General features: G+C 43.6%; 1 protein-coding gene across 2 annotated transcripts in view; it reads left to right on the top strand.

Annotated features, from left to right (window-relative positions):
- The window catches only part of prdm5 (PR domain containing 5), an 80,758-nt gene that overhangs the window by 9,078 nt on the left and 50,235 nt on the right, over positions 1-21,445 (top strand). Inside the window, exons 4-11 of one of the 2 annotated variants that reach the window (XM_034701931.1) lie at positions 8,701-8,839; positions 8,988-9,165; positions 10,786-10,878; positions 10,975-11,096; positions 11,775-11,854; positions 16,425-16,509; positions 16,599-16,756; positions 17,189-17,282. In XM_034701931.1, the coding sequence (XP_034557822.1) occupies positions 8,701-8,839; positions 8,988-9,165; positions 10,786-10,878; positions 10,975-11,096; positions 11,775-11,854; positions 16,425-16,509; positions 16,599-16,756; positions 17,189-17,282 (949 nt within the window). Of the gene's footprint in view, positions 1-8,700; positions 8,870-8,987; positions 9,166-10,785; positions 10,879-10,974; positions 11,097-11,774; positions 11,855-16,424; positions 16,510-16,598; positions 16,757-17,188; positions 17,283-21,445 lie in introns of both variants that reach the window. The other variant, XM_034701923.1, reaches the window with a different exon arrangement.

Genomic DNA, 21,445 nt, shown 5'->3' with positions numbered 1-21,445 from the left:
GCAATATGGCTACCACTGCTGATTGGCTTTAAAAGATCTCCTTTGGAACTGAAAGGGAGACTAAGCTGAGACTTTTTGCAACTTTTTTCTGGAGGCAAGAATGAGAAACAGGAGACACAAGCTATAGTCTCATTTTGCTTTCAAACAGATCTCATTGTTGTCTAGGAGACATAAATGAAACACTTTTGAGATCTCCTATGGGAAGTCCTCACTATACCATACGTTGAAACTAGGGATGTAAATTTCATTTTATTTTTTTTTCGTGATCAATCTTTGGATCAAATTTGATTCCCCCTGAATCAAATTTTCCTTCTCGACACAGTGTATATAACTGACAGTATTGAATATCTACAGATCATATTGAGGTGCTCAAAACGTTATGATTAGGGTTAGGGTTAGGGTTAGGGTTGTGATTAGGGTTAGGGTTAGGGTTAAGGTTAGAGTTGTGATTAGGGTTAGGGTTGTGATTAGGTTTAGGGTTGTGATTAGGGTTAGGGTTAGGGTTGTGATTAGGGTTAGGGTTAGGGTTGTGATTAGGGTTAGGGTTAGGGTTAGGGTTATAATTAGGGTTAGGGTTATGATTAGGGTTACGGTTAAGGTTGAAATTAGGGTTAGGGTTAGGGTTAGGGTTAGGGTTGTGATTAGGGTTAGGGTTAGGGTTAGGGTTGTGATTAGGGTTAGGGTTAGGGTTGTGATTAGGGTTAGGGTTAGGGTTGTGATTAGGGTTAGGGTTAGGGTTAGGGTTGTGATTAGGGTTAGGGTTAGGGTTAGGGTTGTGATTAGGGTTAGGGTTAGGGTTGTGATTAGGGTTAGGGTTAGGGTTGTGATTAGGGTTAGGGTTAGGGTTGTGATTAGGGTTAGGGTTAGGGTTATGATTAGGGTTAGGGTTAGGGTTGTGATTAGGGTTAGGGTTAGGGTTAGGGTTGTGATTAGGGTTAGGGTTAGGGTTGTGATTAGGGTTAGGGTTAGGGTTGTGATTAGGGTTAGGGTTGTGATTAGGGTTAGGGTTAGGGTTAGGGTTGTGATTAGGGTTAGGGTTAGGATTAGGGTTAGGGTTAGGGTTAGGGTTTTTAGGGTTAGGGTTAGGGTTGTGATTAGGGTTAGGGTTAGGGTTAGGGTTGTGACTAGGGTTAGGGTTAGGGTTGTGATTAGGGTTAGGGTTAGGGTTAGGGTTGTGATTAGGGTTAGGGTTGTGATTAGGGTTAGGGTTATGATTAGGGTTAGGGTTAGGGTTGTGATTAGGGTTAGGGTTAGGGTTGTGATTAGGGTTAGGGTTAGGGTTGTGATTAGGGTTAGGGTTAGGGTTAGGGTTGTGATTAGGGTTAGGGTTAGGGTTGTGATTAGGGTTAGGGTTGTGATTAGGGTTAGGGTTAGGGTTAGGGTTGTGATTAGGGTTAGGGTTAGGGTTAGGGTCATTAGGGTTAGGGTTAGGGTCATTAGGGTTAGGGTTAGGGTTAGGGTTAGGGTTGTGATTAGGGTTAGGGTTAGGGTTGTGACTAGGGTTAGGGTTAGGGTTAGGGTTGTGATTAGGGTTAGGGTTGTGATTAGGGTTAGGGTTAGGGTTAGGGTTGTGATTAGGGTTAGGGTTAGGATTGTGATTAGGGTTAGGGTTAGGGTTGTGATTAGGGTTAGGGTTAGGGTTGTGATTAGGGTTAGGGTTAGGGTTAGGGTTGTGATTAGGGTTAGGGTTAGGGTTGTGATTAGGGTTAGGGTTGTGATTAGGGTTAGGGTTAGGGTTAGGGTTGTGATTAGGGTTAGGGTTAGGGTTAGGATTAGGGTTAGGGTTAGGGTCATTAGGGTTAGGGTTAGGGTTAGGGTTAGGGTTGTGATTAGGGTTAGGGTTAGGGTTGTGATTAGGGTTAGGGTTAGGGTTGTGATTAGGGTTAGGGTTAGGGTTAGGGTTGTGATTAGGGTTAGGGTTAGGGTTGTGATTAGGGTTAGGGTTGTGATTAGGGTTAGGGTTAGGGTTAGGGTTGTGATTAGGGTTAGGGTTAGGGTTAGGATTAGGGTTAGGGTTAGGGTCATTAGGGTTAGGGTTAGGGTTAGGGTTAGGGTTGTGATTAGGGTTAGGGTTAGGGTTGTGACTAGGGTTAGGGTTAGGGTTAGGGTTGTGATTAGGGTTAGGGTTGTGATTAGGGTTAGGGTTAGGGTTAGGGTTGTGATTAGGGTTAGGGTTAGGATTAGGGTTAGGGTTGTGATTAGGGTTAGGGTTAGGGTTATTCGGGTTAGGGTTAGGGTTGTGATTAGGGTTAGGGTTAGGGTTAGGGTTGTGATTAGGGTTAGGGTTAGGGTTGTGATTAGGGTTAGGGTTGTGATTAGGGTTAGGGTTAGGGTTAGGGTTGTGGTTAGGGTTAGGGTTATTAGGGTTAGGGTTAGGGTTATTAGGGTTAGGGTTGTGATTAGGGTTAGGGTTAGGGTTAGGGTTATTAGGGTTAGGGTTAGGGTTATTAGGGTTAGGGTTAGGGTTAGGGTTAGGGTTAGGGTTGTGATTAGGATTAGGGTTAGGGTTAGGGTTAGGGTTAGGGTTGTGATTAGGGTTAGGGTTAGGGTTGTGACTAGGGTTAGGGTTAGGGTTAGGGTTAGGGTTAGGGTTAAGGTTGTGATTAGGGTTAGGGTTAGGGTTGGGGTTAGGGTTGTGATTAGGGTTAGGGTTAGGGTTAGGGTTGTGACTAGGGTTAGGGTTAGGGTTAGGGTTGTGATTAGGGTTAGGGTTGTGATTAGGGTTAGGGTTAGGGTTAGGGTTGTGATTAGGGTTAGGGTTAGGGTTAGGGTTGTGATTAGGGTTAGGGTTAGGGTTAGGGTTAGGGTTGTGATTAGGGTTAGGGTTAGGGTTAGGGTTAGGGTTGTGACTAGGGTTAGGGTTAGGATTAGGGTTAAGTTTAGAACCAGAACTAAACTTAAGCATACAGAACCAGAACCGAACCAGAACCGAACCGGAACCCTACCAGAACTGAACCGAATGGAACCGGAACCGGATCAGAACTGAACCAGACCCGAATCAGAACCATAACAGAACCGAACCGGAACCGAACCGGACCAGAACCGAAACAGAACCGTACCAGAACCGAACCAGAACCGAACCAGACTTGAACCAGTACCGAACCAGAACCGAACCAGAACTGAACCGGAACCCTACCAGAACTTAACCGAATCGAACCGGAACCGGATCAGAACTGAACCAGACCCGAATCAGAACCATAACAGAACTGAACCAGAACCGAACCGGAACCGAACCGAAACAGAACCGTACCAGAACCGAACCAGAACCGAACCAGAACCGAACCAGAACCGAACTGGAACCGAACCAAAACAGAACCGTACCAGAACCGAACCAGACTTGAACCAGTACCGAACCAGAACCGAACCAGAACCATACCAGAACTGAACCAGAACCGAACCGAAACAGAACCGAAACAGAACCGAACCAGAACCGAACCAGACCCGAACCAGAACCGAACAGAACTGAACCAGAAACGAACCAGAATCAAACCAGAACCATATCGGAATGTAACAGAACCGAAATAGAACCGTACCAGACTTGAACCAGAATCGAACCAGAACAGAACCAGAACCATACCAGAACAGAACCAGAATCGAACCAGAACCGAACCAGAACCAAACTCAAGCAAACAGAACCAGAACCAACTCAGGTAAACAGAACCAGAACCAAACTGGAGCAAACATTATTAATGTCCTCAGGTTGGCATTGAGAAAAATCAGATGCCTCAGTTTGGATGGGCTGATCAGATTTCTCCTCTCAGTGAGTATTTGTCCTGTCTTCAAGAAGACTCTCTCTGAAGGAACAAATGAAGCCACGATACACAGCCTCCCCTCCATCACCTGTACCCTATATCCTCACATGTGATTGGCCGCATGGCCGCCATGCTGACCAATCAAAACAAAGTTCTGCTGTGAGCAGAGCTGGGGGACTGTGAGAGTTAAGCAGGGAAATGAAATAACTGGGAGCCGGCTCTCTCTCAATGCGAGCCGGCTCTTCTGATTCACTATAAAGCATCAGCTCTCAGAGCCGCAGCTTTTGATCATGACACATCACTAATGTGCTTAATCTGTGTTACAATTATGAGGGGGCCTTGGACATTTTTCTCACCTGTAAGGGGTCCCTGGCTCCAAAAAGTTTGAGAACCCCTGCTCTAGCTAGTAGGAGTGCAAACTCCCTATAGTGAAAACAAACGGAACAAAAAGAGCGACACAGCTGCACAGAAACTCAGAAACACAGAAATGATTTCATTGATAGCCATAGACTACATGTCTTTCAATGTAGACTTCCACTGAGAGGAACATATAAGACTATTTAGGAACTAAATTAGTAACTAAATTTAGACTGTCATACCAGCTTGATCATCAATGAAAATGTCCTGGAAATGTCCTGGAAAATGATCTCTGGAAAAGAGTGGGAACCTTGAACAAATAGGCATGACTAATATGTACAAGCTACTGGCGTGGCGTGGCATGACTTGACGTGAAGTGACGTGACGTGACGTGACGTGCTGATGGAATTGATCAATTGGACGTGACGTGGCGTGATGTGGCGTGGCGAGACGTGACGTGGCGTGGCGGGACGTGGCGTGGCATGGCGGGACGTGGCGTGGCGTGAAGTGACGTGGCGTGGCGGGACGTGGCGTGGCGTGGCAGGACGTGGCGTGGCGGGGCGGGACGTGGCGTGGCGGGACGTGGCGTGGCGTGACGTGGCTTGGCGTGGCGTGACGTGACGTGGCGTAGCGTGACGTGACGTGACATGGGGTGACGTGACGTGGCGTGGCGTGGCGTGGCGTGGCGTGGCGTGATGTGACGTGACGTGCTGTGCTGGGAAATTAATCATTAAGAAGAATCGATAACATTTGAGGTGTACAATTCTGATGGAATCGATCAATTGGAACCGGTTCTAAGTTGGATCCAGATTTTGATTCCCACCCCTACTATGCGGTCAGGTGTCAGCCGGGAGCGCAAACGGGTCATAACTAGTCCGCAGGCAGAGAAAAAGAGCGCACGGAGGTCTCAGTCTTGAGTCCTGTGGTTTTTGTTTTCTCTGGTCAACGTGTAATTTTGATCCTCTTCGTCAGTTTGTTGTTTCCAAAACCCTTAAAGTTCATGTTTTAAAGTCATGACAGCAAAATGAGCATCAACAACAGTAGCTGGGCCCACGAGTGTAGAGAAATGTGAAGAATTTCAAAACACTAACTCTTGCACACATTTCCTAAACACAACCTCAGCGGAGTGTATCTGGGTAACTTCACCTCCTGCCCTCCTGTTTAAAAGATAAAAGAGACTGATCTCATGATGGAAGAAAAATGAAGTTGGAGTGAAGAAGAGGAGATGAACAGTTCAGGTCTGAGGTCCAAGTTCCTGCCGTTAATACCCGAGTGCTCGCAGTGATTGGTCGTTCAGAGGTCGTCCATGTGTGTTAGAGCTCTGTGTTTCATCAGCAGTGACATTTATTGTGCAGCTTTCCTCTTCTTAATCATTATTTATGTATATTTAGAATCCCACAGTTAAAACAAAATGACGCTTTGATTTTATTAGCGTGACCTTTAAGGACGGGAGAGTTAATGACGACATTTTTTAGGGTTTGAGGTTTTGACCTGTGGCCTCAATCAGGCTGAACAGACTGTTGTCTGGGTGTAATGAGTTCAACAGTCAGGCAGGCTCGATGTACGCAGAGTGCAGCTCCATACATGGGCAAAACTGAATTCTGGGAAGGATGCTTTTCTCATTTACTTCATTACTCTCGAATGTTTCAGGTAGAGCGGTGCCAGTGTTTCATGGCATTGTTAATTGTGTGGTTACTGCTTTAAACCACGTTGTAGGCCTGTCCTGTCCTCGGTCTTGCAGTTATTTCACAGTATAACCATTAGGGATGGACATTTCAAACCAAAATACTATTCGATTATCATTGACATCTATTCGTCGATTATTCAAATAATCCCCCCCCCCACACACACACATACACACACACACACACACACACACACTAGGGCTATCAACGAATATTCTAAATTTGAATATATGTTACAATGTCATTTAGCAGACGCTTTTATCCAAAGTGACGTACATACGAGAACAAGAACAACACAAGCAAAGATCTAGACAAGAGGAAACAAGATCAGTACGAGTAACAAAGTGCTTCAAGTCAATTTGGGTGCAGGTACTGCCAAGCAGTGTAAAGGCACAAAATTAAATAAGGAAAAAAAAAAATCCCCTTAATAGAATAAGGAACATCTACAATGAAGCAACCAAACAATTTAAGACCTTCCATTATCATCATCAACAATTAACCTCACCACAATAATTACCAAAGTACCAAGTGCTGGGTCACTCCAGAGCTGAACACAGATTCCCAGAGTAGAGCAGGACAGTGTGAGTCTACTGTAGCTGGAGGACATGATCTGCCTCTGGGGACAACAGTGGAGAACAGTCTAGCTAAGTGCATAGTGCTTCCTAAAGAGCTGGGTCTTTAGCTGTCTAATATATATTTGAATATAAAAAAAAAAACGGAGATTCGATTGTAAAAATTTATATTCGACTGTGGAACAAAAACAGATCGGCGGCTGCTTTGCGAGTGGGCGCCCAGCATGACGATGGGACAGGTCAGGTCACAGGAGTCGCACATGCACAGCATGAAGCAGACGGCAGAGAGAAATCTTTCCATCCCCGGATCCTCAGTGCGCTCTGAACACGTCTTTTCCTCCGCTGGGAACATAGTGAATAAAAAGAGATCGGCACTGGCCTCTTCACATGTGGACTGTCTTGTGTTTTTGGCAAATAACCTGTCAGGCCTAAGACCCTACATTGACAGTGGACTAAAAGAGCCCAACAATCAGGGACACTGGGATAAAATGCAGTTTTTCCTCTTTTTTTTTATACAAGTGCCAAGAATGTAAGTGGACTACTTTTTCATTTTTAACTTTAAAGGTGACATATTACGCTCTTTTTCATCAAAATATATTGGTCTAAGTGGTCCCCAAAACATGTCTTTAAAGTTTATTGCTCAAAAAAACACTTTGAAATCAGATTTTGGTCTGCCTGTAAACCCCTCTTTTTCAGCCCTGCTCAGAACAGGCTGTTTTCTGTGTCTGTGCCTTTAAATGAGAATGAGCTCTCTGACCACGCCCCCTCAGGAAGTGGATGTTGCCTCGGCTCTCCATCACGTTGATCTAATGTTTACATGTTGGCTGCATAGACATGGCTGCTCACAGACCCGCGTTACTTCAACCCCCTGAATCTGATCCAGAATCTGATCCTGATGGAGAGGCGCCTGCAGCAGGACCTTTCTGAACGATTGGTCACAGATTTTGTGTTTCTTGTTGTTTTATTAATCAGTATGTCGACGTGTGTCTTGGTACACAGCTACAGCGACGAACATGTAGCTATGTATAGCTATATAGCTAGCACTTTTCCATGAAAAATAAAAATCATCCACTAGATCTTCAAATCTGCAGACGTGGGGAGTAAAACCAACCTTTGTGTTTATTAAGACAGCCTACAACTAGCATGCCTCCCTCCTAAGCTCCTTGTTAGCACACATGTGTGCAGGGAATGTAAAACGTATAATGATTTCTGGAAAAGAGTGGGAACCCTGTTTGTATTTGGAGCCTGTCATGACTTTTAATGACTCATTAAAACTGGCTACGTTTGCAGTGGTGTTTTTGCTGTTTTTGAGCCTGTGTGTGTCCGTAGATCCTACGTGCAACCATGGTCGCATTGTTTACATACCATCCAGCTGTTAGCAGCCCATAGCATGTCGATGCTAAACATTGCTAGGCCCGATGTTCCCTGCGAGCTGAGGAGAAGGAGGCAAGGACGACGTGCTGGTGCAAGCTCAGAAAAGACGACATCGACCTGTCCTTCCACCCACTGTTATTGGGAATGTAGAGTAGCATCATGCTAACAGAGCTAACACCGAACACAAACGCCACATTGGAAGGATTTCACCTGCTGTGGGCGGACAGGATACAGGAGAGCAAGACTGAACTAACTGGGGAAGAAGGCCACCTCAGTCCTGGACCCTGTGGAGGTGGTGGCTGACAGGAGGATTATGGCCAAGCTGTTGTCTCTGATGGACATTTTATATATATTCTTGTTGAAAATCTTTTTTTTTAATTTTAAACTTTGTTTATTGATTTTCACATAGCAAAACAGTCACATCCAAAATTAGAAATTGGTACATTTTCCTTTTTTTGGAACAAGGAAACACACAGATGACATACGAAATACAAAACAACAAATAACCCCCCACCCTGACACATACTCCCCCAGATTAGCTATATAGAAATCCAAAAATGGAAAACATATGTTGAAATTCTTGTACTGTACACCTTCTTGTTTGCTGCTGTAACTCCATGAATTCCCCCGTTGTGGGACGAATAAAGGAGCATCTTATCTTATCTTGCTGTCTGGCTGAATCCAAGTAAATGCAGAAGATAGACAGTAAGGAAATCTCTTAATGGATCCCGACGTAAATTCAGGCATCCGGTAGCTTACAGTGCACAAAACATGGCACATCTGGGAAATCTAAGTACAACAACGGTGCCAAAAATACTGCAGCATTTCTGTGAAACCTGTACAGATTTTCAACTCTTCTGCAATCTCTAAAATGTCTGCTGTCACCAGTAACGTCAGCGCTTACACAGGTTCATTGAAAGACAAATAACATGTCATCTCTACCATGTTCTTGTCTCGCAGGATGGAGAGAACATCTTTTACCTGGCTGTGGACGACATAGAGACGGACACAGAGCTCCTGATTGGCTACCTGGACAGTGATATGGAGGAAGAGGAGGAGGAGGAAGAGGAGGAAGACGACAAAGATGAAGATGAAAACAGTAAAGATGCCAAGCACCTTGTTAAGATGGGTACAGAGGCGTTAGATTTCCTTACATGTGATTATTTGTTAACTTGCGGACCACATGTTTAAACCCTGCTGATGTGTTCGTGTGTGTTCATGTGTGTGTGTGTGTCACATCTCCACAGAACTGGTAATAAAGAAGGAGGACCACCCCTGCTTGCTGTGTGAGAGCAGCTTTCCCAGCGAGGAAATCCTGGCGGCCCACCTTCAGAGTCTGCACCAGAGGCCCAGCACGGAGGAGAAGGAGTTCAAATGCAGGAACTGTGGCAAGAAGTTCCCCGTCAAACAGGCTCTGCAGCGGCAGTGAGTCTCTGCTCCTTCACTTAACTGAGCTTTTATTTCACGCTCCAGCGTTCTCACCGGCAGCCTGCAGGTCGCTAAGAGGTCTGACTTCAATATGCCAGACATTTAGGGGTTTGATTCATGTAACATACAGAGTGTTAGACAGAAAATGCATCGATGTATTCAGAGTGACGAGTAGGATGTTGTTTCCTCAAAGGTGAGGAGTTTTAACTGATTATGAAACAGTCTGAAAGCAATGGTGATGCCTTTTTATTGTTTGCAAAAGCAAGACAGACTTTTTTTGACTAATTCTTTAGTAGTGTTTATTAATGTTAATGTCTCAAACTACTGCTGGGGGAAGATTAAAGGAGGAATAATTTACAGCTCAGAAAAGAAACAACATTTTTTTTTTTTTTACAGATTCCACATCAAGTATCCCCCGAGTGATATCATTTAGTGTTTTGAATTATTCTTATTTTATTACCTTTAATGATCATTTTTTTAATTTGCTAAGTAAACTGTCATAGTCTCCTATCTCTTGCTGAAAACTGCTATAACAAAAATATTTCCCCTAATGAGGGATCAGTAAAGTCTATCTTATCTTAATCTGAGGGGAACTTAAAGCTGGGGTTGGTAGTCAGATTTAGATACACTTTTTGTTATACTGGTTAAAATGATCTTTATGTCCTGCCGATGGCAATCAATACATAATGTGTTCTTAAAAAAGAGCGAAGAAAAGCTGCTATCTACAGCCGGAGTAAACCTGGGAAAACACCAACCAATCACCGTTTTTGGGTCCCAAAATTTTAAACCAATCAAATCCTGTCCTGCTGTTCTGCCCGCCTCCTGCGCGTACATTTCCCCAGCGTGCACTCTGAGTCCCCGTCCCCTGCCTCTGCTTCCCCTTACTCTACTGACTGCCCCTCTCGCTCGACCTCAGGCCTGTCCCCTCTGACCCGATGAGGTGCTTTGCTCAGGACTGTAGTCCGGATCAGAGTCTGAAAAGCTCTCACCACGGGGGCTCTGACAAGCAAAAGAATTTATGACATTCAGTAACTCCTACAAAAAATGTAGATGTATTGTAGGGATGACGAGCCGATTCGTGAACACGTTGATCTTTAATAACCGGTCACTGTCGGCCGTGATCACGCCAACCAACAAAGCAACAATCAATGCTTGAATGAATGAAGAACTTCTCTTGTCTCTCCTCTCTCCTGCTCACACACTCTACACCTCTGCTGATGCCTTCACTGACTGTCAACACTGTAGGAATTAAGAACATCTACACTGAACACGTTTAACAAACAGTAGAGCTGTTACAGTATTATATATGTGTTATAACTTTTCTCCTGATATCGTGTCACCAGTACAACTGGATAATGCTAGCATGACAGTTGTGAGTACTAACAGCAGCCATGTTTGTTTGTGTTTTTAACTTTCACTATGATAATGTTTTGGTGAGGACCGGTTTTGAATCAGTCACGAGACTACCAACCCCAGCTTTAAGTCAGAACTCTTCAAATAGATTTATCCTGAGTACCTGACCTCCACAGTTTGATATTACTCTTCTTTGCTCTTCACTCTGTTGTGTTTTGTTTCCCATTTGGTGCTTATTTTGCTTTAATTTGAATTCTCTTTCAGTGTTTTGCATTGTTCTGAGTCACTGGATCCATCAGCTGACTCCAAGGCGCACCAGTGCTCGCTCTGCCACAACACATTCAGCTCTGAATCCAGGTACCCACTGAGAGAGTATAACCTGTATTAGATATAGTGCGATATACAATGCAGCACGTGTCATTTATTTCTTCTTGCCTCTTCATGTGTGTGCAGCTTTGAGCAGCATAAAGAGGCCTGCAAAGGAGACGCCAGGTTCATCTGTAAAGCAGAGAGCTGCGGCAAAAGATTCAAGAGCAAAGACGCTCTGAAGAAGCACAAAGGAAACGTCCACACAGGTACACACATCTGTCTCTCCCTGCAGCACTCCCACACTGACATGGGTAAAACTTTCCTCTTTTCAAGATGTCATATTATGAAGATGGTTGTCCATTAGCAGCATCAGCACTAAAGGAAGTGCGGGAACAGTACTTGACCTCGATCAGTTAAAATCTCTGCAATGTGGAGACACATCTCTAATTACTTGCGCTCCATAATTGCTGACCTGTGTGTTCTGGGGCGGCTCACTCCTTCAGATAATTGGACTTCCAAAGCTATTTATGATGGGATGTAGGGCAGCGGGGATCTGTGCAGCTGTACACGTGAATCAAGTATCAACCCGAGATTAAGACATTCATCTCAGAGGCTGACGGAGCCAAGAGCCTGGGTTTTATATTTTACAAATGTGGTCAGGACAAGAAGGGTGTGTGTGTGTGTGTGTGTGTGTGTGTGGGCGACGGGAAGTGGATCAGACTTTCAGATGTGGGGCATGGGATTGAGACAGGGATAAAGGGAGGGTCTTGAAATGGCAGGGTGGTGGGCCTGTAATGAGGAGAATTCATTTCCAGTTTCTCCTTTTAGGTTTTTTTTTTTAACTGTGTGAGGATTTTCTTCAAACTGTCGCCATGATTGCACACTTTTGTAATTCCCGTTGATCTGTTTGGTCATTCTTCATCCACTTTTCTTTGCTTTCCTAGGGAGTGCACGCCGGAAACTCACGTGCAACATATGTAACAGGAAATGCTCCTCCTCTCTGAATCTGCAGCAGCACAGGAAGGTGAGGTTCTGCAGCTCAAATTATCCCCAACCAGATACTTTGCATTGGATCTGAGAGGATTTACAAAAGCTTTAGCAGTTTTGCATGATCCATTTTTACAGTGATGTCTCTTTTTCCCTCCGTACAGTGGAATCCATCACAGTCTCAGAGTTTCTCACATCTTAATGTCGTGTTCGTCTCGTCTTCCTGAGCCTCTGAGTTCACTGTCTGTGGTGTTTCTGTCTCCATGCGAGGGTGTCTTTATGATGAAGTTGTTACAAATGTATTCTGAGTGACAAAGAGCAGAGGGTGGATTCTTTTTCACAAGCTCATCTCACTGGTCTTGTGAAACTTAAGAGGCTGCGTCGGCAGACAATTAGGTCTTAACCTTGGCGTCAGGAGCCTCCCTCTTACTGATGGCTCACAGATTGAAGTGGCTTCTTTAAACACTACATGAAAGTGTTTGTACATTAATAAATATTTGTTGTGGTACTGTGTAGTGCTATTATTAGCTGTTGACTACTTATAAAGAGTGGTTGTAGCCACCATGATGCCACCACATAGTATTTGACCACCGTTTTGAAGGCCCTTGGTTGGCATGTTGCCTTGTTTTGACCTCATTTAGACAAAAGTGTAGATTCAGAGAAGAGGGAGGGGTTTAAAAACATTGAGACATCAGCTCACAATAGCACTCATCCACCCATAATTAACAGTTACTGTGATATTAATGGGGAGACTAAGGGCCTGTGTCCATTAACACATTTTTTGACACATAGCTCCTATTTTCTATACGCGCATTCTGGCGTTTTCAGTGTCCTAACAGCAAAAAACGTTCGTCCCTGTGTTCGCTGCACTCACAGTTGATGATAGTTTAACTTTTAGAACCCTTTTGTACTCATGGTATCACTGTGACTGTTTTAGCTTCAGGTCAGGGCGGCACTCTGGATTACACAAGTTGTCTCAAACAAATTGTCTTGGTCATTAACGGATGTTAATGAACGTCATTCATCAACTTAAATTCTTCATTAGTTATCTCAGCTGGTAATTTTGGAATTTAATTTCCTCTTGTCAACATTTATCATCCAGATAAGTCAGAGGGCATTAATCCAACGAGCCACCTCGGCTCTGTCCAACGTCTAAAGTCACCTGGAAGTGGTGACATAGTTCTGCAGTGCATCATTTAACCCACTTCACCTGTCTGTGAGTCCGTGCTCTACAGTTTCAGTCCTCAGGGTGTTTTAAAATAGGCGTTCTTCCTATGTGGCCTCTTTATGCATGTACAGTATACGTGTGTGTGTGTGTGTGTGTGTGTGAGTGTACATGTGTGTGCTAGTTTTGCTTTATGCCGCTCATGATGGCAGACATTATTTCCAATCATGCACTATTGTCTGGATCATTGTCTGTTGAGAATCAGGGTTTGAAAGAAAGAATGTTTCTCTAAATGTAGGTCAGTGTTACATTAGAGTTTGACAAAAGACGTTTCCCCAGTGACACATTTAACAAAGTCAGAAACTGGTGTTATAAACACGTCTGCCCCAGAAATAAGTGCTGTATTCTTAAACCCTAACAATTGAAGGCTTTGTAAGTATTATTGTTGCAGAGCGCCCAATCAAACTTTCCACAATAACACACGAGCTCTAAAGCAGCTTAAATCTGCCATTATCATCATTTAGCTGAACAAGCAGCTGTGACAAGGCGAGCCGCTCTGCATTAGCATATGCTTTTGTAGCTGTACGCCAGGGAACTGTTCGATGTTCAATTATCAGCGCCGCGCTCTGAAGCAGAGAAAGGACTGAAACTTTGCATCACTTTAATTACTTTTCTGTCTGGACACATCACTATGATGAAAATGGACAAGATTTACTTTCACAGGCCGGGATCCCTTCAACTTTTACATGCTCCCAAGTCAAAGTTTTAAGACTCAGCAGCAAGACCAAAACTTAAAGCCTCTGGAAACGTAAATGGAATAGAATATCAAAATGTGATGTGCAATCAAGCTTCAACAAAATCTGAGTGAAAATAAACATCCACGACTCTGAAAAAAACAGCTTATTTTACAGATTGATTGACAGGTCAAGAGAGAGTTCACAGCCTGCATGTTTGAGCCGTCTGACTCTGAATCTAAAGACATAAAAAACTCCAGAATCTGAAAATTATTCATTTCAAATGTTCTCTGAGTGCTGAGTCACAAAATACTTCAGAATCAGGACTTCTATCATTTATTAGTTTTATCACTTCTTAGTCTCCGGGGCATCAGGACCATGGGACGCCCAGAGCAGCGGAGGCTGGAGTGTAGTATGTGCACGCAGAGGAGCTCGGCTCCGGGTGTTTGATGGAGCTGTTTGTCTAAACTTTGAGCTGTTTGGGGAAAGTTAATGAACCAGTCCTGGTGAAAGTTAGTGAACCGGTCCTGGTGAAAGTTAGTGAACTGGTCCTTGGGATAGTTAGTGAACTGGTCCTGGGGGTAGTTAGTGAACTGGTCCTGGGGATAGTTAGTGAACTGGTCCTGGGGATAGTTAGTGAACTGGTCCTGGGGGTAGTTAGTGAACTGGTCCTGGGGATAGTTAGTGAACTGGTCCTGGGGATAGTTAGTAAACTGGTCCTGGGGATAGTTAGTGAACTGGTCCTGGGGGTAGTTAGTGAACCATTCCTGGGGAAAGTTAGTGAACTGGTCCTGGGGACAGTTATTGGTCCGGTCCTAGTGAAAGTTGGTGAACCAGTCCTGGGGAAAGTTAGTGAACTGGTCCTGGGGATAGTTAGTGAACTGGTCCTGGGGATAGTTAGTGAACTGGTCCTTGGGATAGTTAGTGAACTGGTCCTGGGGATAGTTAGTGAACTGGTCCTGGGGGTAGTTAGTGAACTGGTCCTGGGGATAGTTAGTGAACTGGTCCTTGGGATAGTTAGTGAACTGGTCCTGGAGATAGTTAGTGAACTGGTTCTGGGGATAGTTAGTGAACTGGTCCTGGGGAAAGTTAGTGAACCGGTCCTAGGGAAAGTTAGTGAACCGGTCCTGGGGAAAGTTAGTGGACTGGTCCTGGGGGAAGTTAGTGAACCGGTCCGAGGGAAAGTTAGTGAACCATTCCTGGGGAAAGTTAGTGGACTGGTCCTGGGGGAAGTTAGTGAACCGGTCCGAGGGAAAGTTAGTGAACCATTCCTGGGTAAAGTTAGTGAACTGGTCCTGGGGAAAGTTAGTGAACTGGTCCTGGGGACAGTTATTGGTCTGGTCCTAGTGAAAGTTGGTGAACCAGTCCTGGGGAAAGTTAGTGAACCTGTCCTGGGGAAAGTTAGTGAACCTGTCCTGGGAAAGTTAGTGAACCAGTCCTGGGGAAAGTTAGTGAACCAGTCCTGGGGGTAGTTAGTGAACTTGTCCTGGAGAAATAAGCGAGACTGCTTTAGCCACTCGGTTGCGGCTCAACTCAACCGGGTGCCAAAGTTTCCCCAAATCCACCGCAGTTAGGTAAACAAAAGAATGACAACAAACTGTCATCTTCAGCAGTGGATGTGCAGACAGGGACACACAAGCACAGCGGTGCAAAGAGCAGAGAGACAGCTATACAGACAGATTACAGACAGGACGTGATTAGCAAACAAGCTAACAGCTAAGGCAACACTGAGGGGAGCTGGCTGAGACGTCAGGAGACGGTCTGAGCAGGAGCGGAGTAGTTTTGTTGAACATGTGTGCACGTGACTCAGTGTTTCATTTCTGATTGGTTGGATATTTATTACATAATAGATATCAGGTTAGACCAGCCCCCTTAAAACCCAGTGTGAAAACGTGTTAAATATTGTAATTGAACATATTTGAAAATGGATCAAAGTTGAGTTCTAATATTTTTGCATATTTTTTTGTATTTACATATGGTCTGAAATATCATAGGTAGAACGTTTTTGTTGATTTGGTTTACTAGAGGCTTTAAAGGGTGAGTCCAGACTTTTCAAATATGGTCCCTGGTTTGACACAGATGGAGGTGGAGCGGCTGAGGCTCAGTGGTCGAGTGACTCCTCCTGGGAGTTCGACCCCAGCTCCCATCGTCCTCATGTCCATGAGTCTTTGGGAAAGACACTGAGAGGGGAAGTGACTAAGAATGGATTGTGGCTGCTTTCTGTTCACACAGCCGACATGATAATCTGCAGGGAGAGGGGAAGTCCTCAAGATTTAATTGTGTAGTCAATTCATGACAGATGTGACTCAAATTTCACAGTTTATATCCAGCTCACTTCCTGGAGCGAGCCAGCATGCTCGTTTGGATAAAACAACAAACAATAAAACACTCTGTCGGGTTTCTGGTTTTAAAGAGCATCTGATACTGAAACAAAAAGACTCTGTCTGTGCAGTAATCCTTTCTATTTGTGCGTTCAGACACCTTAAACAAGAAGTTAGTGGGGTAAAACTTCAACTAGATGAACTTTGTTTGATGCATTTGCTTTCAAAAATTACGTTGCACCAATTTCAGCTGCTGGCTACAGTTTGTGGAAGCTTTTCAGAACGTCTGTGCTTCGTATTCTGAGACCTCAAAGTATTTTTGATAAATAAAGCCCAGATTTAAAATAAAGAAATCAAACGTTGTCTCTTTTACTGTGTTTTTTCCAGGTACATGAAATATTTGAATGCCACGCCTGTGATAAGAAGTTCATCTCCACGAATCAGCTGAAACGCCACATGATCACACACTCAGGTAAGATGAATTTCACATAAATACATCACTCCTTGACTTCACCCTTCTTCTTCTCCTTACCTGAGTGTGTTTTTCCTGTGATGATTCAGAGAAACGACCGTACACCTGTGAGATTTGCAGCCGCTCGTTCAAGCGTCTGGACCAGGTGACGGCTCATAAGATCATCCACAGCGAGGACAAACCGTACAAATGCAAACTGTGCGGAAAAGAGTTCGCTCACCGCAACGTCTACAAGAATCACAAGAAGGTGAGGAGACGTGAAGTCACACAGGATCATTGTTGAACTAAATGTGGAGGAGATTCTTTTCTGAGGGAGATGACTTCAAAGCTTGAATTTATTAGCACGGCGGTAATCAATCAGGGTCTCGTTGGTGGCTGTTATCTGTGGGGTCTCTGGCCTGCTCCACCCTGAGGTCCCCCGTGTTTACTTTTGGGATTGCCGTGTCACTCAGATAGATAGGCTGGGCGCGGGGAGGGGGGGGCAGAAAAACAGGAGCACTTTGAACTTAAAGCCCCTCAAGCTGCTTGTCTTCATCAAGTCAACAAACCAAATCAGCCACGGAGCCTCGGAGTGATCCTCTCACATCAATTTAAGAAGCTTCATCAGGGTCCACGCTGAGGCAGGCGGCGGCTCTGTTTACTCTTTCTAAACATGCTGCTCTGCTTTGTTTCTCTGCAGACCCACTCTGAGGAGAGACCCTTCCAGTGTGAGGAGTGCAAAGCTCTGTTCCGCACCCCCTTCTCTCTGCAGCGTCACCTACTCATCCACAACAGTGAGTATTAGAGCTGAGTGTTAGCAAAGACAAAGTGAGATGATACAATGACATGATGCATGGGTCATGAATGTGCAAACCTGCTGTTTAATTGAGTCAAAAGTATTTAAATCAATATTTCCATCATAGCTTATTATAATCTTAAACTTTAATATGATATTAGTCACAATATCAGAACCTGTTTCAGTATCAGGTGAACAAATATAGAAGTCCTGGGCATCAAAGTAAAGAAAACTGTCTTCATTTGAAAACCTTGTGCCTTCAGAGCCATAAATCTACACACTGTCTGTAATTTTGACTGACTTTTAAAGTGTCTATATAATTTGTTTTAACCCCTTCCTTTAATTTAAATTCTTAACAATATTGGGACTTAGAAAAAAGTCCCCAGAAAATCCTTTAACTTGTACTAATCCCAAATATATGAAGACCAAAACATGGAGATTGTGTTAATTAGAGAGGAAAAGTAGAAAACAGAAAATAATTCAAACAATGAACTCAAGTGTGGGCTTCTTTCCCCAAACTGCAGCTATGTGCCACACTGTATCATTTTATCCATGTACTCATTTATGTAGCATCATTTGTGTCCTGATCCTGCTTATTTGTCATAATTCACATTAAAGTGAACAACTCCATTGAAAGTAAAGTTAACTGAGGTGAGCTGGACTTATTCAGAAATATTGATGTTGACATTTCTGTCCTCATTTAGCTCTCCTTCTTCTCTTTGACGTTGACTCACCTTTAAAGGTGACATATTATGCTCTTTTCATCAAAATATAGTGGTCTAAGAGGTCCCCAAAACATGTCTTTAAAGTTTATTGCTCAAAAAAACACTTTGAAATCAGATTTTGGTCTGCCTGTAAACCCCTCTTTTTCAGCCCTGCTCAGAACAGGCTGTTTTCTGTGTCTGTGCCTTTAAATGAGAATGAGCTCTCTGACCACGCCCCCTCAGGAAGTGGATGTGCCCTCGGCTGTCCAGCACATTGATCTAATGTTTACATGTTGGCTGAATATACACGGCTGCTCACAGACCCGCGTTACTTCAACCCTCTGAATCTGATCCAGAATCTGATCCTGACGGAGAGGCGCCTGCAGCAGGACCTTTCTGAACGATTGGTCACAGATTTAGTGTTTCTTGTTGTTTTAGTTGTCAGCATGTCGACGTGTGTCTTGGTACACAGCTACAGCTACGACATGTAGCTATGTGGCTATGCTAACTAGCGCTAGCACTTTTCCATGGAAAATAAAAATCATCCACTAGATCTTCAAATCTGCAGACGTGGGGAGTAAAACGGACCTTTGTGTTTATTAAGACAGCCTACAACTAGCATGCCTCCCTCCTAAGCTCCTTGTTAGCACACATGTGTGCAGGGAATGAATGAACGGAGGAGGAGTTGAGGACTGAACAAGCTCCGAGCTCTGACTTCTGTTACAGGCCGGATGTCGTTGTGACGTATGAAAAACACTGAAAACTGAAACGGCTCGTTTCAGCACACATTTACAGAAAGGAGGAGAAATCAGAACAGGGGCAGAATGGATTTTTTTCATTTTCGGGGGGTTTGTAGAGACATGCCAGGGACACATATTTCAGGTAGAGAACCATTAAAAGGTCGATTTTGCATAATAAGTCACCTTAAAAACACTTCCCTGATAGCTAAACGAAATATGAGACCACATGATGTTTGTTCCATGTGATAGAGAATTGAAACAAAAAAATGTGTTTGAGTAAGTTCTTAACAATCCATTAAAACATCCCTAATAGGGACCAATTTTAATATACTCCATCTCATTTATCCTATGTGCGATGGTGTTTGCATCTTCACAGACTCTGGCCTATGTCAGTACTTTTCGATTTCTTCATCATGTTGCTGTGTTTGGGACATTTCTCTGCAGGGATAGACCGATATGGTTTTTTCAGGGCCAATACCCGATATTTGGAGCCGATATTCATTTGCAGTAAAAGGGAAAATATTGGTGTCAAAATTTTGAATGATACAAACTCCAACACTTAACTTCGTTTAAAAGCCTTTAAGCATATGTCTATTAAACAGCTTTTCAGATTTGCAACATGTTAAAGTTGTTTTTTAATCTTAGACTATAGACATCTTTGTTTTAAAATTCTAACACAAAGTGCAGGGAGCTCCCAGGCTCAGCAGCATGTCTTATAAAGTTCAATGAAAACTTAAACAAATAAACAGCTCCCTAAAGTTTTCCACAGTAAATAAAGTTTTCCAAAATTTCAATATAACTGAAATGTTAATCTTTCACTTATCTTTATTTAAAGGGATATTTCAGTGTTTTTGAAGAGGGGGTTGTATGAGTTTTTAATCACTAGTAATTGTAGGGGCCACAATGGATGCAGCTCAGCTCGTCCCCTGTAATGAGAAACTGCAGCCCGAGAAATGAGCCAAAATAATCTAGGTTTAAATTGACCTCTTATCGACCGTCGGATTTAAAAAAAATAGGCCGATGCTGATATGCGTCAAAATGCCGAATATCGGTCGATAATCGGTCTGTCCCTATTTCTCTGTCAGTCATTGCACAGAAGTGTAGAGCTCACATAGCAGGCCGAAAAGAAAGTAACCAGGTGACATCGATGTCTCTCCTCTGCAACAGACGCAAATGCAACCTGTGATCTTCATGAGTCGCTGAATGCTTTTAGGAAAATGTTGGCATTTGCTAATTTGTGAAATTGTAATGTCTGTCTTTGTTGTAGCTTTGTGAGAGCTGCATGTGTTGCAGAGAGCAGAGCAGAGACACACACATCAGGCGGTATGAAGAGCAGCTGCATACAAACAAAATATAGCTGCTTCTTGCACGTTTGTCCAGAGCTGTGGATGTGTTTATTAGGCTTACTGAGCCGTAAAAGTGTCATCCTTTCTGTGATTTACCACTTATTTTTTTCATGAACAGCTTTAGCTCTTTAACTTCCCTAAATACTCTATCTTTTGCTCGCAGCAGTTTGAGGCTCAAGAAGCAGCCTACTAACCGAACAGTAATATCAAAGGTTGATGTGATTACAGGAATTAAAGGGAAAGAAAAGGACATTTTTCATCCATTAAATCTATCAACATGAAGGGCAGGAAAATGTATATGTTATTGTGACAACAAATATTACATCACCCTGCTGTGTCTCTATTTGTGCACAGCCCAAGTAAGTACAAGACTCTCACCAGGGACACATTAGAGCGTGTTCAGGTTGTGTGGTAATGCCGGGTCTCTGTAGCACAGACAGTGGAGTCTCTGCAGGATGCAGCGCTGGTCCTCCCATTGAGACAGATAACAAAGAGATTGTAAAGCTCAAGGCATTTCCTGCCGCTGTCTCAGGAGGAAGGCTATATAACACCAGAACTCATGTAATGTATCAAGTTCTGGGGCGGAGGCTGAATGTGTGATTTCACTGTAGGTTGGAGAAAAGATGGGCAGTCTGTCTTTGTGAGTTCACACTGAAGCAGCATGTTATCTCTGTAGGGATTGGCTTACAGGGAGAAAGGCCGAGCATTTTCAGGTGACAGCTCATGGGTGCAACAGCAGTTTCACCTTTTTAGCCTGAGCCCCTGGTAGGTTTTTTAAAGCTTATTTTGGGGCTTTAAGTGCCTTTTATTAATCGTGGATAGGATAGTGGATGCTGCTTGTTATGTGAGATTTGCTTGAACATAGCAACATTTCCTCATCACTCATTTAAAGTGACCAAATATTTGAAAATTGCTTGTTTAGGCCAGATGAATCTTGAGGAGGTGCATTCATGACAGGTTCATGATATTAGTTGCACAATAAATGCACGAAATAATGTTATACAAGGCTGTATTGTTTAAGTTTAATCCACAAAATAGTGACCAGGACTTTAAAGGAGACTCTCCCTCTGCAGATTTGACTCCAGGCGTATGAAATAAGCAGACAGGGACACACACTGATGTAACAGTAGATCTTTTCACTTTGAGCTTCTAGCTCAGCTGTCACTCTGCCTTTCTTACCTTTTACATTTAACCCCACAGTCGCATAATATCAGTGTGCCAGATCATGAGACATGCAAACAAACTACTGGAGCCTCACATAAGCCTCCTTCACATTTGTATCGCTGAGCATTTTCAGAAATGTTCAGGAGCTCTACCCCTGAAATAGCTCACATGCTCCACACATGTCCCTCACAGTGTGAATTTTTCCTG

Source organism: Notolabrus celidotus, chromosome 2 (genome assembly GCF_009762535.1).
Source record: "Notolabrus celidotus isolate fNotCel1 chromosome 2, fNotCel1.pri, whole genome shotgun sequence".
Classification (NCBI taxonomy): domain Eukaryota; kingdom Metazoa; phylum Chordata; class Actinopteri; order Labriformes; family Labridae; genus Notolabrus; species Notolabrus celidotus.
Note: the sequence above shows the minus strand (reverse complement) of the source record. Positions and strands in the feature narration are given on the sequence as shown.